The 15,400-nt window shown below is 41.5% G+C and overlaps 1 protein-coding gene across 3 annotated transcripts in view; it reads right to left on the bottom strand.

The window, feature by feature from the left end:
• Positions 1-15,400, bottom strand: part of tle2b (TLE family member 2, transcriptional corepressor b) — a 92,158-nt gene that overhangs the window by 25,736 nt on the left and 51,022 nt on the right. For 2 of the 3 annotated variants that reach the window (XM_030082764.1, XM_030082766.1), the window contains exons 5-8: positions 10,522-10,584; positions 8,224-8,298; positions 6,266-6,446; positions 794-810 (exon numbers count right to left, since the gene is read on the bottom strand). In XM_030082764.1, coding sequence (XP_029938624.1) covers positions 794-810; positions 6,266-6,446; positions 8,224-8,298; positions 10,522-10,584 — 336 coding nt within the window. The remainder of the gene's footprint in view (positions 1-793; positions 811-6,265; positions 6,447-8,223; positions 8,299-10,521; positions 10,585-15,400) is intronic. The other variant, XM_030082765.1, reaches the window with a different exon arrangement.

The raw sequence follows: 15,400 nt of genomic DNA, 5'->3' as shown, positions 1-15,400 counted from the left end.
TATTTTTCTTTTAATTTTCTAGCTTTAAGCCAACACCACTCACAAAGTGTGTTGTATTTCTGCCTTTAACCTAAACATCCCAACATCTTTGAGATGTATCACGATGTCATGGTAAATGAAATTTTTAAAAAGTCATAGTATTTGGTAACATCATATACACATAAGACACACAAGATGCCATTAAAAAAAACTCACATTACATGGTGAAAGATGAAAATGTGAAGGGGTTCACATAGTTTTTGTCAATAAAGTTCATATGAGGCATACACATTTCAAACTTTACAGAGTCACTGTAATGTTTTGTTTACACGACTGGCTACTGGCCAGCTAATAATCCTTTTACTTGCTCTGTAACTCTCCCAGATTTACCTGAACCTTTGTGGTGCTGTTAACTAAAGACTTTCTTGTTAATCCATTAACCCAATTTGTAGGTTCCTTCAGAAAACAACAAAAAGCAGTGAGCTTGGATGTTAGTGCAATGTAGAAAACCTTGAGAAACTCAAGGTTGATGGTGATGAGCAGCTATTGTGCCGGTGTTGAGCTGTGCTGCTCTTGGCTGAGCTCCAGCAATGCACTGCCTTTTTTTAGAGGCCACTTTGGAGTGTGTCTCCATTTTCTGCACTTTGTCAATGTCTCACACACACACACACACACACACACACACACACACACACTCACACAGAGGCACTAATAAGCACACATACACATGCGCTTGTACACACATACACACACATAAAGCAAACTGTGGGTGCAGGAAACTCTAATATCAATGAACACACATAGAAGTACTCACCCTGCTGGGTGCTCCCTCTGGGTCGAGACAAAAGAAGGGCGGGATCGGAAGAGAGAAGTAAAGAGAAAATGAGAGATAAAGGAGTGATTGAGATGAGAAAAGGGGAAAAAGAGAAAGTTTGACGTCAGTCCTGATAATAATAACCACAGTCCCCAGTCACCCAAGGTTAGACTGAACCACCACTGCTTCCCTCTCTACTGAAGATACAAACCATTATTGTGTCTTATTCCACTCTGTCTCCTCTGTATTTTTCCTCTGTTCTCTAACCAGTAAAAAAAATGCTGTCTTTCCCCGTTGCCTCTTTCAACACTGTCTTTTCACTCATTCCTTCTCTCATATGTAAGTGCAGAAACACTCACAGCTGCAGACATGCATAAGCTCTTACACAGATGCTTAAAACGACAATATGAACAGACTGATCTCCCCATCTTTCTCTCTTGCAGCTCTTGCACAGTGCCCCCCACCCCCCTAGCTCCCAGTATATTCATGAGAAAGTCTCCCTTGGCTCAGTGCCTGAAAAAGAGCACAAAGATAAGATAGTCTACCGGGGTGAATGGAAGTTCATACACAGAATGCGTTTCTTCGGCATTTTTTGCTCGTTCCACGACCACATCTGCCCATAAAACCTTGGAATTACCAACAAATAAGTTCAGATTTAGTCCAAAAGGTGAGCTGCCGTGCAACTTAGAAAGATTTCTGCTCCAAATAGATAATGAATTGCATTGCTCTGCATTTTATCTAGTCCCATATCATTGTCACAGCCCTGGTGCTATTTTTTAAGTTCTGTCTACATGTGTTTCCATTATGTTTTAGACTTTTGTGGTTGATCGTTTTTTAGGTCTTGCCATGTACTGGTTTGGGTTATTCTATGTTGCCATTTGTTTAATTAATTTTGGTTTAATGTTTTCTTGTGCAAGTTTCGTGTTGTGGCTATGTCCATGTTAAAGTCTGATTTCAGTTTACGTGTGTGGTGTGTTAATAATTTGCCTCAAGTGTAATTTTACATTGCTCCCCTTGCGGTTTACTGTGATTACCCTTAAGTGTTACCATATGTGCCTCATTGTCTGATGTCTGAGTATGTATGTATGTATGTATGTATGTATGTATGTATGCATCCATGCATGCATGTGTGCATGTATGTACTTTATATATACTGTCCTGCTGAGTTGATGCAGAGAAACAATCTCTCTCCGTGTGGTATCCTTTTCTCCCCTTCTATCCCCTCACCCCAAATGGAATAGCAGAAAGTCGCTCCTTTAGAGCCTGCTTCTGCAAAAGTTTATTCATTTCAAAGTGAGTTTTTTCTTTACACAGTTGCTCATGCTTGCTCATGTAGAATTGTTGGGTTTGTCTCTGTAATAGTGCCTATAAATGACTGTGTTGTACTTGGCGCTATATCAATAAAACTGACCTGAACTGAATTGTCCTAAATCTTGTCACTACCACCAGACACACTGTGCCTGGTGCTCCATATTCAAGTTTTTCCAGCTTTAAAGCTAGGGTTGGCAATCTTGGAAAACTAGCATGTAGCACGAATGTAGCATCTCCCCAAGGCTCCGCCTAGCTCCCACCCCATTGGAGGAGCTCCCGTTGGGAGCGGAGACGTGGAGGCGTTCGCGGCGCTTCCGCGTCCAGTGTGTTCCTGGCGTAACCTGTCCTCAGTGCTTCGTTTCTTCGTTTTTCTTTATTTGCACTACGCCAAGTTATGGCGCACTCAACGGTAAGTAAACCCCCAAAATATTCTTCTCCACCATTCTGCAACGACGCGCCGTCCTTCTACGCGCGCACTGAACCAGGGTCAGTGCACGCCATTGACATGTACGCGCAGGGGGCAGGTCGAATGGCGAAGGCATTTGATTGGTTTAAAAAAAGGTGTCCCAGCAAGACTATTGGTTGCTGTTTTTCCCGTTTTACTCCTGCTGTAGATAGTGGATATTTTCCGGTCTACTTTAAAAACACGCTATGAATTGCTTCCCATCGGGTCACAAAGATAATTTTAACCAGTATTTAAAAAAAATGTATCTCATTCAGATCGCCAACCCTAGCTTTCACTAGTATTTGCTTTGCTTGAGATCATGTGTCGATCTCATTTTAGTTGAGACACTTAGTCCATGTTTTTTTGGACTTTGGTTTGGCTCATATTATGCATGTATCTGCTTCATTCAAATAAAAATATCTGTCTATCTGACTTGGAAAAACAACCAACCAAACAAACAAACAAACAAACAAAAAAAGTGCATTAAATAAGTGTGTCTCTGTGTTTGTCTGGACCCAAAGAGCACAAACTGGCTCAGCATGGCTGGAGCCTTTATTCTTAAGCAAGGTGTAAGTTGAGAAGTTCATGCTATTCCACGACCAACATGGAATAGGCAAGGTTATCAATTCTTCTTGCCTGTGGATGTTAAGCCTGACTTTTTCTTATGGTCAAGGTTAAAGGTATAAAATAACTCTACCCCATATCTTTTCTTTTCCCATTGTGTGGTTGTTCCACTGCCCACTTCTGAATGAGTTTAGAATGACCTTTTTTTTTTAAAGAGATTTTCAGATGGATCCCCCTGTCCATCTCTGAAGGATCCAGTAGGACTTGCCTCTATCTGTCCCTCTGCCCATCTTTGAAGGGGTCCAAGAGGACAAGTCCCTGTCTGTTCCTGTGTTTGATTCACAAAGGGGTCCAGGAGTACCTTTGTGGGACTGTTCTTGCGGCAGGCTTGTTGGCGTACAAGTGAACCCACCTTCACCCATCAATAAGGGTATCTTTGAAAATCTGCCTCTGCCCATATTTGACATTGTCCAAAACGCCCCAGAAAATAGAACTGGCTTCTGTCTGCGCTTCTGAATATCGTTGAGGGGATCAATAAGATGCACTTCTGTCTCTTTCCATGCCCGATTTAGAAAGTGTTCCAGGAGGACCCGCCTACAACTGTTCTTGTGCCCGTCTCTGAGGGGGGTCCTCCAGAAACTGCCTTTGCCCATCTCCAAGGTTACCTGCCTTCATCTGCTTTAGTCCCAGTCTCTGTAGGGGTCAGGAAGACCCACCTCTGTCTCGTAGTCTGCTCATTTCTGAGGAGGTCAAGGAGGACCCTTTTTGCGCTGTTCTCATGTCTGTCTTTGAGGAAGTCCAGGCGAACTTGCCTGCGCCAATCAACAATCAACAAGGCGGACAAGGAAATTCTGCTTCTGCCCATCTCCAAGGGGAAACAGAAAGACCCACATCTTTCAGTTTCTGCGCCCATCTAAATAAAATTCCATGAGAAGCCACTTCTGTATGCTTCCCTTCCCATTCTAAAGGAGTCAAGTTCGATCCGCCCCTGACTCTTCTTGTGACCCTCTGAAGGGGTCCTGCAGAACCCATTTCTGCCCCTTTTCTGAGGGGTTCCAGAAAGACCCACCGCCTTCTGTTTCCGATACAGCCTCTGAAAAGCCCACCAGGACCCACCTCTGCCTGTTTGTGCGCCCATCTCTGAGGGGGTCCTGCATCTGTCCGTCTTTGAGGAGGTCTGGGAAGACTCACCTCCATTGTGCCCACCTTTGAGGGATTCCAGAAGAACCCTTCTCCATCTGCTCCCGTGCCCATCTCCGACTAGGTCCAGAAGACCCATCCCCATCTGATCCTCTGCCCAACTCTGAGGGGGTCCGGGAGGACCCCCCCCCCCCTTCATTTGTTTGTTTGCCCATCTCTGAGGAGGTCAAATAAGACTCCTCTGTGTTTGCCCATACGCCCATCTCTGCCAAACTTTAAAGGGGTCTACATAGACCTGCTTCCATCTGTTTCCGTGCCCATCTCTGATTGGATCCAGAAGAATCCACCTTCACCCATTTCCGTGCCCATCTTTGAGGGGGTCCACAGATACTCTCCTCCATGTGCTTCTTTGCCCGATTCTGAGGATACCCAGTTGGACCCACCTCCTTCTGTTTACATGCCCAACTCAGACAGGGGTTCAGGACCCACATCTCCATGCAACTGCGCAGCCCCCGCAGTGCCTTTGCCCTCATTGTCACCGACCTTCTGCTTGGCCCCTCCAGTGCTTTGCCTCTGTCGCCATTGACCACTGTTCAGCACCATGAAGAGGCTTCATTGCCAACTTGACCATCCTCGGACTTTTTTCAGAGTGAGTCTTCACCCCAATTTCTGTGGTCATTTTACTTGATCCCGTCTCATACCTGACTTGATGTGGGGTGTTTGTTTCACTACATCTGGGGTCTGTGACTGAAGGGGTGGGAATTGGGGAGGGGCATGGGTAGGGGATTATTATATTTATGCCATGCTTAATAATCTGTCTTTTCTTGGGTGATCATTAGATTATTGTTTCCAATGTGTTTTAACCACTCATGGTGGGCTTCAGGCCTTGCCACACACTAGTTCCAGTTGTAGTGCATTTCTGTCTGTATCTTTCATGTTTGTGTTAGCTATTGCTTGTGTATGTTTCATGCTATATCCATGTAAATGTTTGGCTCCACGTTCAATGTTTCTCAAACTGATGACCCTGGGACAGGGAAGTGAAACATATTTTACCTCAGGGGCCATATTGCAGCTCAATTTGATCTCAAGAGGACTGGACCAGTAAATAATAGCATTATATTATACAAATACCTAGAATTCTAAATCTATGTCTTTGTTGTAGTGCAACAATGTATTAAAATGCCATTAGGAAGTTCGCTATCAATGAACTTTCTTTTTATGACACATGACAAAATTAGCCTTTTGAATAGAAGAAAAGAAAAAAATTAAAATTAAAATGCATTCCTGGTTGGTCAAATTAATATATTGCAATTAATACCATAGTTTCTCACAGCTGGCAAATTTAATCTGGTGGGCCTGATTGGACTCTCTGGTGTGCCGGTTCTGACCCATGGGCTGTATGTCTTACACCCCTGCCCGAGAGTGTTTGAGCTCTCTGTCTAGCCCTAGCAATGGTAATGTTCCCCCTTGTTCAATTTAGTTGATGATAAATTTCATTAAAATGAATGAATCCCAAATGTGGCTTCACATTTGCACATATTTCAAGAAATTTGATTTTGGATAGTTTATTAAACCTGATTTGCATTCACTTTGAAAAAAGAAAAACTGGTCTAAAGATTTATTCTATATTGGGTTTTGTTTTTCAAATACATCAGATATCCAATCTGGGACATTTGAATTAAATCAAAGCAAGCACAATGGTTTTCACTGTAGACAGCTCAAATATATTTACTGATTTAGTGACTGCCACTGCAACAATAAACCCCAAAATCTGAACTTTTAAAAAAACTTTTACAGCACCATCTATAAATGCTCACCATATCAATTTCATATGCGTACCCAAATTATGTCTGGTTGAATTTGCCAGTGGGTTTCTATGTCAGAGTACTGGGTGGGAAAGAGATTTTTTTTGGTCTGTTTCATCAAGAATTGTACTGTTCAACCAAAACTCGCGATAGCTAGTTCCATTTTCATGAATAACTTCAACGGCAAAACCTCTGCTGTTTCTTTACCTCTGAGATGTTCAGGGTCAAGATGGTTGCGCTCATCTTTGGAGGCTAGGTGGGCTGAGACTCCTAAGGCCCCAGTCAGTGCCAGAAGCCCCGAGCCGCCAGCGCCAAGGGACAGGCCGGATGGGTGTGGTGTCAGGGGAATGCCAGGGGCATGGTGAGACAGGTGCTGGAGCTGCTGCTGCTGTGGCCACAGGGAAGCAAAGTAGTGGGGAGGGAGGAAGGGAAGGGAGGAATTGGTCCATATGATGTCGTAGATGGTTTGGAGAGACAAGTAGAGAGATAATGGAAAAAAAAAAACAAAACAAAACAGACAAACATCAAATGAGAGAGGAGCAGTTGGGGGTGAGGGTGGGGGTGAGGGTGGGGGTGGGGGGGTTGGGGGTGGGACGGGGGTGTTGCGAGTGGGAAAGTGAGCAGAGAGAAACATGAGATATGTAGAAGGTGAGCGAAATTAAATCCACATGGACAGCTCAACAGTGAGAGAGGAAATTAAGATGAAGGTAGATAGGACGTGAAAGAGATTAGAGGATTAAGAGGTGAGAGAGATGGACAAATGAGAATGAGAAAGTAGAAAAGGAAAGGAGGGAGGGAAATTGAATGATCAGGATACACAGGGAGGGCAAGGGTGATGAAAGCCAAAAAAAGAAGAGTTGGTGAAAATAGTGAGATATCAAGATGATGGGATTGGTTTTCAAGGGACGGCACGAGAGAAAGATGTAGGAAAGAGTCATGGGGAAATACAGAAAGGTGATAGAGATAGGGGAAAATGTTTGAGTCAGAGAGCAAATGAGGAGAAACACAAGAAAATCATTGTGAAAACAGTGAGAAGTGAAGGTGAATTGGAAGAACAGGAGATAAGTGATAGAGAGTAAATGAGAGCAGGAAAAAAAAAAAGGATATTTAGCAGCAGTGAGAGCAAAAGATAAAATTAAAAAAATAACATGAAAGGAGAAATGAGGATATGGCCAAAGTAAGACAAAGAGAATGAAAAAGCGTTATGAGGGATCACAGAATTCATGAAGAAAATGAACACAAAGAGAAAAGAAATAAAGAGAAAGAGAAGAGAGATGAGGAAAGAGAAAACTCGGGCCAAAGGAGGCTCCGCAGATAAAGAAAGGCTATTATCCTGAGGGAAGCATTATGATGTGTTTTTGTGTGCTGTTTTGTCAAGCTGGTGTATTAAACACACACACACACACACACACACACACACACACACACACACACACACACACACACCTTGGAGACAGCGGTGTTTGTAGTGCTGGGAGGAACAAAAGGCTTTAAGTAGACGGTAATGTGATCAGTGCACTGACAAGCAGTGGAAAGCTGCTTCTACTACAGCACTCAGGAGCATCACTGTGGCTGCATGCATACATAAACTGTAGTGTAGAAGGGCCACACAACATGTGCAGAATACAGAGGTGATAATGGACCGTCGTGCACTATTAAATGAGAATGAATACGCAACTTTTTCTGTCAACAATTTATTTCCAATATATTTTGGCACATTGTTGTGTTTTTTTAATTTAATGTGCAGGGAGATGTAAGTACTCAAGTATTCACTATAGAAGCCTTACAGCTGAACCTTGACTTGCACTGTATACAAAACAGTGCGATATTAATGTGATCAGTACAGCAATGCATGCATACTGAGCCAACAGAAAAAACACTGATTTCTTTTTCTCATTCAATATCTAATGCTAGACAATGTTAATGTTTCAACTGTAAAACAAAACATCGTCCTGGAAAGGATGTTATGTTTCTTCACATCAGAATAACCTATTGTAAGATTGTAGACATCAACATTTTGCGGACTCCTCTTCCATTGTGTAAATGTAAATAATAATAAAAAAAAACAAAAAACAGTAAATATTAATAAAAATGCATGTGTGTGTGTGTGTGTGTGTGAGGGTGGTCATGCGTGCATGAGTCTGTGATAAATGAAGGTGACTCACCCCGATAATGGCATTGAGCTCAGCCATGGTGACCTGCTTGGCCCTCTCCACGGCTTGAACCACCTGTTGCTGGTGCTGCAAGCACACGCGCACACGCACACACACAGACACACAGACACACGCACACACAGACACACACACACAGACACACACACACACACACACAGTTTAATGAAACAGACACTGAGATTGCTCCATATCATCATACATAGTATCTGTTACTGTATGATGTAAACAATGCACCATAGAGGAGTCAATCATCGAACACCAGGAAACATCAACAGGCATCAAATAAACCTGGGAAGAATCTTTCATGTTTTCTTCTTTTAAGAGAGAGTGAATACAAACGACCCGATTGGGTGACCACACATTTATACAACACAAGCACTGACATAATTTGCACAAATCTAGACACACTAACAAATGCAGAGCACCGCACATGCCCACACACACGCACGCACACGCACGCACGCACACAGACACACACGCTCACACACACACACACACACACACACACACACACACACACACACACACACACACACACCCTGAATGTCACACTAAAAATCTCAGCTCTGTTTACACAAGCCCCCAATCTAAACAGTCACACAAATGCAAACATACATGTATGTGGACCCCCCCCCTCCGGCGCGCGCGTGCATACACACACACACACACACACACACACACACACACACACACACACACACACACACACACAGTGTCAATATTGATCAAGCCAACAGAGCTGCAACCTTGCTGTTTCCAGGAGCACACTCATCAATGCACACTCACACCTACACAGTCGAGGTGTGTCTGCAGGATTGTAAAAGATTCTAACCACATACCCTCTACAATCCTGCACAGAACAGAAATACGAGTGCGCGCGCACACACACACACACACACACACACACACACACACACACACACACACACACACACACAATTCTCTTGCACATGCCAGACAAGCAATGCAATACAGTAATACAGTACGCTTCAGCAGTTTTTGCTACACTAAAAAAAAAATCTTTGTGGCCCGATTAGTGAAAGAAAAAAACAATAAGACAAAGAAAGAAAAACACATCCAATCACAATGCTGCTCTATGACAAAAGCTTATTTAACAAACACCTGCATTTAGCTTGAAAGGAAAACAAAATCTAGATTTTTCAACAAGCGTATTACACCACAATTCAAAAAACCTTATTTAAGAAAACTGATACATTAGGTTAATCTTTATTCAGACTATTGACTTTTTACTATGCCAAGTGACAACTGTGGTATTAACTGGTACCCATTATTGTCATTTGCTGTTGGATAAAACGTTCAGTATATAAACACAAGTGTGTTATCTGAATGTAACAACATGTTTACCTCATGAGACATAATTATCAATGCCATGAAAAAAAGAAAAGCATGAACTAATACTTAAGTCTTTTTCAATGTAAAACGTTGGTGTCAAAATCCAGTAGATTTCATATGATTCACCAGTAAATGAATATGAATGAAGAGTATACAATTTAAAGTGACATATGACTTTGCAAGAACTTTGCAATGTAGCTATTTTTTCCACTTCCATTTTCACTTTCACAATATTATAATAGTTTATCTGAGAGCAATGCTTCAGTGGATTATATTATAATCACATATTTCATGTATTGTCCAATGGCCACACAGCAAGAAGTCCCGGTTCAAATACCGGCTGGGGCCGTTCTGTGTGGAGTTTGCATATTCTCCATGTTCTCCTGGAGTTTCCTCCAGGTACTCTGATTTCCTCCCACAGTCCAAAAACATGCATGTGAGATTAACTGGTGACCCATGTTGCCCCAAGGTGTGAATATGAGTGTGTGCGGTTGTCTGTCTCTGTGTTTGAAGTGTTATGGACTGGTGAGGATGGATGAATGGATGGATTGATGGATGGACGGTTCAATGTACAGAAAAAAAGATTTATCCATGTGGATACTATTGCTGTTACTCACAAACACAGATGCTGACCTTGCAATAAAATGGATCAATTTCCCTCAAAAGCAAAACACTAATAAATAGTTAATGAACTTGGTGAGTGTCAATATGCATGCTTGTGAGATGCTTACAGCGTATACAACTTGTATCAATTGTCATTTCCACACATCAGATTAGAAGTTCTGATTTATTTCCCCACTTTAATGCCCTGTTGCATATGATATATTCATGCCCTTTTATTTGAATGGCCCGGGGAAGCTGGATCACTGCCTGCCATTTACGGCGCTGCATATTTTGTGTATATGTATAAGTGTGTCTGGCAGCAGTGGCACTTACCTCTTGAGAGAGGAAAGGGATGATCTGTGCACAGATGGCACTGAGACGCTTGACAATCTCCGCCTGTGATAGAAAGAGAGGAGAAACCGACAAACAGAAGGAGGGAGACGAGTATATATAATTATGTTTCATATTGTAAGATTGGAAGCATACAATGATAACAGAGCATATAATACACCTTTACAGCACATTAAGTCATTGTTGCATTTAAACACCTTCTTAATGAAGGAGAGGTTTGCCGGTGACAGATTGAGAGAAGAGAAATGTGGAGGACTGTGCAAGAGAACAGGTGAGGTGGAGGGATGGAGACAGCATCAGCCCTCCTGCGAATCGATCATGTGGTTTTTCAGCAACTTTATACCCTCATCTAGTATTAGGCTCAAACACTGTTACCTGCTGTACTCCTCTCTCTCTCACTTTTATCCACAACAAGAAGTTTTAAAGCCCACATTTAAAATAGACAAAACATATGTAACCGGTGAGGATGTCTCTATGAAGTCCTCCACCTGTCACTGCTGCCTGATTAGTGTCTGTATGTTTGTCTTTTCCCTAAAACAAAGAAACAAACAACAAATCATCCAGATGCTTTTACTAGGTCAGGATATGATACCCACATACACACAGTTGGCCATCCTCAGTTGAGCACACACACATAAAAACAAATTTGCACACACTGGCTGCATCTCTCACTCGTGCACACTGAACCTCTGCGGTGTGTCTAATTCTATCTGTCTGAGTGCCCTCAGCCTCATTTTGTTCTCTTCTTCACTCAGCCGTTCTCTCTTTTTCTACAACAGCTCTCACACTGAGCCATTATTACCCTATTCATCCTCTTCCTCCCCCCTCTCTTTTTCTCTCTCATCTCCCTCTCTGCATTTGCTTGCTTTGTCTGGCTTTCTCTCATCTTTCTATTTTCTATAGTATTTCCTTATTATAATTTACCCTCCGTCTTTTTAAGCAGCTGCCCTTTTCTTTCCATATAACATCAGTTGCTCTCCTTTTGATACCTTGCTGTCACACTTCACCACGGACACTGTTGTATTTTTGCTAATTTTTTTCCCCCTTCTGTTTATCCGGCTCTCACTCACTTCCTCTTCCTCTCTCCGTATCACTCCATCCTCACTAATACATGTTCTTGGCACCTGAAGATACTGGAGAGGAGGAGAGCACAGCGGAGGAGCCAATGGAGGGCAGTGCAAAGACTGACAGTGTTGTATATGCTATCATACAAGAGTCATAGATACATCTTCACACACACACACACACACACACACACACACACACACACACACACACACACACACACACACACACACACACACACACACGTAAAAACACTATCAGTTCGCCTGTCACTTACAGGCACTGTCACCATGACTTTCTAAAGAATCCATAAAGGAGAAACACAGCTATGCCTGTGAAGGACAGGCATCGTCATGACATATCGTAAAATACACGTGTGTGTGTGTGTGTGTGTGCTTGTGCACCATGTCACCCCAACACAGACAGAAGAAATAGACACCTGTAGAATACTTTTTTCATTATATACAGGCTTATTGAAAAATTTTCTACCCCACAAAATTGTCTCCTGAGATGTTGTTTTATTCTCTTCTAACCATTTATCATGGGAAGGAATCACAGAATTCAAGTATGCCTGCAGTATTTAATTAAAAACATGGAAAAGTACAGAAATTCCAGATAATATTGACATTATAAACATATGGTTCTTACATTGTGGACTATTTCTGATAGTTTAACCAACCTGCAGATTACTGCAGATTGAGCAAAAAAGATTGTAAGAGAAATGATTCTGCCTCGACCAAATCTGAACACAAACATGCTGCTTAATAAATGCACCTCAAATCTTCACAACTAACACGAGAGTTACTTTAATAAATGCATTAAGAAATATTCTGTAAACACTAAATTTTGCTGAAAAGCCAACCACTACTGAGAAGAAACACACTGCTAACTCTAAGATACCGGGTCAAACTCAACCTCAAGGCACGCTGTACTAAGTTGTGACTGCAGTTGACTTTTCAGAGAAAAACTGTTAGAAGTATCAGATTGAATTTGCAATTCAACATAACAAAAAAAAAAAAAAAAAGAAGAAGAAGAAGAAGAAGGAGAGAAAAATCTTGTATAAGAGCATCTATGCGACTTTATTGCTGTATGTTCATTTAAATGGTTTTTCTCTGGTAACTCCAGTTTACTCTCATGTTTGTCAGGGTGATTAGTGACCTGGCTGTAACCTCCCTTCAACTACTGCTGGATAGGACTGGTTACAGTTATGATCCTCGTATTTGCATAAAGTCACAAACATGAATGTTTGAGATAAATACAAACAGAAACCGTTAAGGTCCACTACAGTAAATTAAACAAATCCACGACAAAAGTGCATCCAGCTGCCATTAAGAATTGATTATCATAGATTTTAAGGAAACACTGCATCAGAGCTATTTTCAATATGCACTAACTTTGTTCTGCCAACTTGACAGAGGTGTCAAGAAAGTACTTTCCCATGCCATGTTTTCCATGTACCCAGTCAGTTCTCGAAGAGCTGGCCTGATTGTGATCACCTGGGCCCAGAACTGTTTGTTGCAGGTGATTCAAATCAGCCCAGCCCTTTGTTAACTGACTGGGCACAACAAAAACTTGGCATGGGAAAGTACTTTCTTGACACCTCTGCAACTTGACATGTTCCAACTGAAATGTCAACAAAAACCAAATGCTGAACTACGGTTATTAATTATTTCCCAAGTTAATAATTTCACAAACCCAATATTCATCAATGTATAGCTGGTAAAAGTCATTGAATAAGAATAATAAGATAAAAGAGAGTAAGACCATTGTAAATGTATCACAAATCAAAGCATGTAAACAGTAATTTCTTTTTCTGCATCCAAAAACAACCTAATAATGGCTGGGTATCAGGGGTATTAAAATATTAAGAGATCCTTTCACAATAAAATGACTGTTTCAATATTATGTAGTTTTTTTATTTTTATTTATTATTAAAGTAGTATTAAAAAACAAGCAAACATCAGTGATTGCAAGTATTATGAGCATAAGACACCCATCCTCTGATTAGTTTTACAACTGAATGAAAATGAGCTGGACTGAAGCGTCCGGAGCTGGGCCAGGAGTCAAAAACAACACAGCACAGTCTCCTTCTAAAGCGTAGCCAAAGCACAGCCACCGAGGAATACTGGCAGAGACTGTCCGGTTGCAGGGATGAACGGATGGAGGGATGAATGGATGGGTAGATACAAAGGGAGAGATGAGGCTGGTCAATAAACACCTGAGGGCAGTTCTGCTGCCAGCTGGCAGAGAAATAGGCACAGACACAGACAGTGAGGCTTCACATGAAACTGAGATAAAATACAGGTGAGGGAGAAAGATGTGCACAGCGGCTTTTCAATTAGGAGGCCAACACATTTTCACAACACAACACAAAAAAGATGGTGAATGGGAAATTGAGAGAAAGGAAAACAACTGAAGAGAAGAAGGGACAAAAGAACTGCACCACAAGGACAGTCTACCTCAAAGGCCACGGCGAGTATGAGGCTTTCAGAGCCTGAGTGACATGCATGGATATTATCTACAAGTTAGCGGCTGGATACACACAACATAACAGTGGAGACGAGTCCATACTGCCATCCAGTCAGACTATGAGCTGGATAATTAACACAGCCGCTGTCAGTGAAATTCCTCTATGGGATGTGTCAATGTTGCATCCTAAAAAAATTCAAAGTACTTGTTTCCAAGTCTGTGATCCGTGAACAAGTGCTTCTGCAATGATTTTTATGAAATCCACATCTACCTTGAAATTGCACTAAGAATGTGCTGCTTTTTAAAAACACTGTTTTGTCTTAAGATATCAACGTCTGACTATGTCCTATTGTTACTGATAAGCTTTTAGTATTCAGTTTCACACATGTATCTCAATGGGGCTGATTTAATTAGGTTAAATATTAAAAGCACCTCTGAATATAAGGTAATGAAGTTCAACACTGCACACCATGTGCATGAGAACTGAGGGAACTTTTTTGGAATGGCTCACATTAGGTTGTGCATGCTTAGTGAACATACTTGAATGGATGCACATGTATTTAGTTTTAAAGAAAAAGTCGTCACAGCAATAAACTCTTCCTTCACACATAATGTTTCACTTACTTGCTTTAGAAAGTGAAAGAGAAGAAAGAGTTTGTTTCTACTCCAAAATTTGACTCAGTGGGCCGGATTATAGAGTTGGGAGTCATGCTTTGTTTAATAGGCACAATTGTTAGTATATGTAGTCAACAAAAAAGACGCATTCTCCTACACTTACTTTACAATTGCTATCACTATTGCTGCTGCTCTCTCTCCACCCACATGTTTAACCCACAGCGCAAATGTAACACATTTCTGTGAAGGCTGTCAAAAGGCATTCTGGGAAATGTAGAAAATTACTAACTGAAGTATGAACAGTCAAGACAGGTGGGTAGATGAGGCAGTGGGTAGTCTAAAAGAGAAAATGATAACATTCCTAAAGCAAGCCATCACAGACTGCTGATGTATCTGCTCCAAATAATGAGCCGGAGTCTGATGGTCCAGACAAAGACAAAGCTTGTTTCATGAGAACAGGGTGTTACTGTAGTTGGAGCTGCCCCCCTCCCAGCTGTTTTCTTGAAGCTGGAAAACATCCTGTGAGGTGCTCTGGATGCAGATTGTCAGGTTTGGTAAAACAAAACTTAAATACAATATTTCATAAAAAGGACAAAAAATGCAAAATGTAAAAAAAAAAAAAAAAAAAAAAAAAAACACTAAATTGGAAGGATGCTGTGATAGTTTTTTTTTTTTTTTTTTTTTCCCATGCATATGCACACAAAAAAAAAGA

Source organism: Salarias fasciatus, chromosome 23, assembly GCF_902148845.1.
Source record: "Salarias fasciatus chromosome 23, fSalaFa1.1, whole genome shotgun sequence".
NCBI lineage: Eukaryota > Metazoa > Chordata > Actinopteri > Blenniiformes > Blenniidae > Salarias > Salarias fasciatus.
The sequence above is the reverse complement of the archived record's forward strand: the minus strand, read 5'-3'. Positions and strand labels throughout refer to the sequence as shown.